Source organism: Anabrus simplex, chromosome 12, assembly GCF_040414725.1.
Source record: "Anabrus simplex isolate iqAnaSimp1 chromosome 12, ASM4041472v1, whole genome shotgun sequence".
NCBI classification, from domain to species: domain Eukaryota; kingdom Metazoa; phylum Arthropoda; class Insecta; order Orthoptera; family Tettigoniidae; genus Anabrus; species Anabrus simplex.
In genome coordinates, this window is record NC_090276.1 from 71,794,258 (window position 1) to 71,797,071 (window position 2,814).

General features: G+C 38.5%; 1 protein-coding gene across 1 annotated transcript; it reads left to right on the forward strand.

Moving 5' to 3' along the window:
- Window positions 1–309: 309 nt before the first annotated feature.
- On the forward strand, window positions 310–2,290 carry LOC137502822 (uncharacterized). Its single transcript, XM_068229867.1, has 2 exons — window positions 310–468; window positions 1,851–2,290. The coding sequence occupies exons 1-2, from the start codon at window positions 352–354 to the stop codon at window positions 2,184–2,186; spliced, it is 453 nt and encodes a 150-aa protein (XP_068085968.1). The 5' UTR covers window positions 310–351; the 3' UTR covers window positions 2,187–2,290.
- Window positions 2,291–2,814: the final 524 nt, after the last annotated feature.

Consider the following 2,814-nt stretch of genomic DNA (forward strand, 5'->3'; position numbering starts at 1 on the left):
CTGCTTTATAAATATAGAAGATGAACAATGCATCTGATTCCAACGAACCCAAAATTCGTGCACCACATACACATACGTCTCTTAGCTCAATTCTCTGCTTCCTATAGTCAGTTGTCTTTGTTAAGACTGAAAGACAGGCGTAGGCTACATGCAACTATCACGTGATTTCAGAAGACATTCCAACTTGCCAGTTCTGCGGGTTTCGCTATCTTAGTTGTCTGCACATGTTCAGTACCCAGTCAGGCTACAACCAAAATACACAACAGACCATTCAAGGACACAGCCACGAGCCGGTGAATGAACTCTCCAATTACACCGACAATCGTATTTGTCAATGCATTGTTTAGACAAATGTTTGACAGGTGTTCTGACAAGTACATTTCCCCATCTAGAGCCCACTTTTGGAGACTATATAATACACCAGCCTCCATACCACAATCAACCACAACCACCATGAAGACTATCACGGTAAGAATAGCAATTATTTAAGTACTATCAAAGTCAGGTAATGACAGAAGTTGTAATACTGAAGGAGGGATTACTGTAAGGTGAAGTAAGGGTGTAGTAATATGAGAAAAGTTCTATCAAGTGTTTTATGATACACCAATAACCAATCACAACTCATCTGCATTTAGAACAGTCGCTCAGGTGGCAGATACTCTATCAGTTTTCTTAAATCATTAAAAACAATTCTATATTGTATTGAGCATCTCCCTTGGTAAATTATTCCTACCCCTAACATTTTCCCCAATTTGTCCTCTTGAATTTCACCTTCATCTTCATATTTGTGATCTTTCGTACTTTTAAAAACACCACTCAAACTTATTCGTCTACCAATGTCATCCCACGATATCTCTCCACTGACAGCTGGAAACATACAACTTAGTCGAGCAGCTCGTCTCCTTTCTCACAAGTCTTCTTAGACAAAACTTTTCATCATTTTTGTAACGCTACACGTTTGTCGGAAATTACCCGCAACAAATCGAGCTGCTTTTCTTTGAATTTTTCCCCAGTTCTTAAATCAAGTAATCATGATGAGGGCCCCATACATTGCACCCATACTCTGGAAACATGAACTTGTATATTGCCACCACACTGTTTAGCGGCAAAATATAGCTCAACACTCTCCTGAAAGTACAGTCAATTAAACGATAATTTTAGATTAGTATTATTTAGATGGTTCACCGAAATGTTATTAACTGCTCAGATTGAATAAATAGTTCTACTGAATATCATCATATTTTTCTGCCCTAATTACAAATTAATGCCAGTGGCTTGGTTAAGGAACCAGATTGTCAGTGGTCAGTACTTCGGAGGTAACAACGTACCGTGTAATGGAAAACAAATGGAATGAACTTCTCTCCGGGTATTAGCCTCCATTTCATTCACAGAATCGAATTTATTTGGTATCACATCCACCGTCGTATATTATGGGGACTACCTTCTGCAGGTGACGTACGACAAAATAAACGGAAAGCCACCGAAAATACACGGTCAGTGTCCTTAAAAGTAAATATCATTCGTATATCTAGCGCTACTATATTGTAGTAAGAAAACGTGCATAGCAGGAAAAGGAAAGACAATACTGAACTCTGCCGCCAGGGTGTTAACGAGCATATCATAAACTTCATTTGTTTAAGCCGCATCTAAATCAAATAACAATTTCATCTCAAACGGAGATCATTTCCTCTTGTGTTAGTTTAATGTTCATTGCCGAGGAAAATAGTTCAAATCTACTTCATGAATTAGGAAAGAAACGAATTCTATTTGCAGGTTTTCTCAATGTCACAAGCTGGGGCGAAGAATATTCAAAAATTTTAGTCTACGTGAAATTTTTGCTCCTTTTTCAGATCTTTTGCCTGCTGTCAGCAGTCTGTGCCGTTGCCCTTGGGCAGGGATTATTCTTCAACCCATTTGCACCCCAACAACAACAACAAGGGCAGGGAGACTGGCTTCAACAGCTTTTCAACCCATTTGGAATTGGACAGCAACAGCAGCCTCTGCCATGGTCTTTCCTGTTCCCCCAAAATAACCGCAACCAGCAACAACAAGGTGGCCAACAGCAGCAGCAACCTCCACAGCAACAGCAGCAGCAACAGTACGACCAGCAGCAAGAGCAACAACAGGAACAACAACCATCTGATGACAACAATGGCAACTACCAGAATGAGACCCCTGCACAGTAGATATCTGAAAGGTGTTTTATTAATATGGAGTTGTTCGATCGTCTCTATCAATTTTAGCTCCAATTTTCGATGAAAATCTTAAATAAAATGATTCCAAACTTATGAACATAATCTGTTATTTATTTTAATTGCTAACAGACATATTCGTATCACATTAAAAAAACTTTTCCCCATTTCTGGATATGACGAAGGTAACAGCAATCCCAAAATATACGTTCACTTACATCAACAGTCATCAGATGTGATGCAGATATATTTGTTATATTTTTCATTTGAAATTATATTTAATAATTTGCGATAATTCCGTTATTTTCTTGGAAAATCTCATGAATCTAAGCACATACGTTCAATTTGCAGAGCCATGATAGTGTCATGGTTATACAGCCCAGATAGGTTAGAATGCAAACTTTCTGAAGCTAGTAAAAAGTATAGTCAACCTGCAGAACACTTGTTTAATGAGAAGTTTATAAAAAATTAGGGGTACGGTATATCACAACCCCTGGAATTTATGTTACTCTTGCTACATTTTAGAAGAGCGGGTATGTCGACATTTTCAACGAACTAAATACACTGCCTGATTCGTTAGCAAAACTACTGTTTCCTAGCAATAGTAACAGAGGCTGAGGGG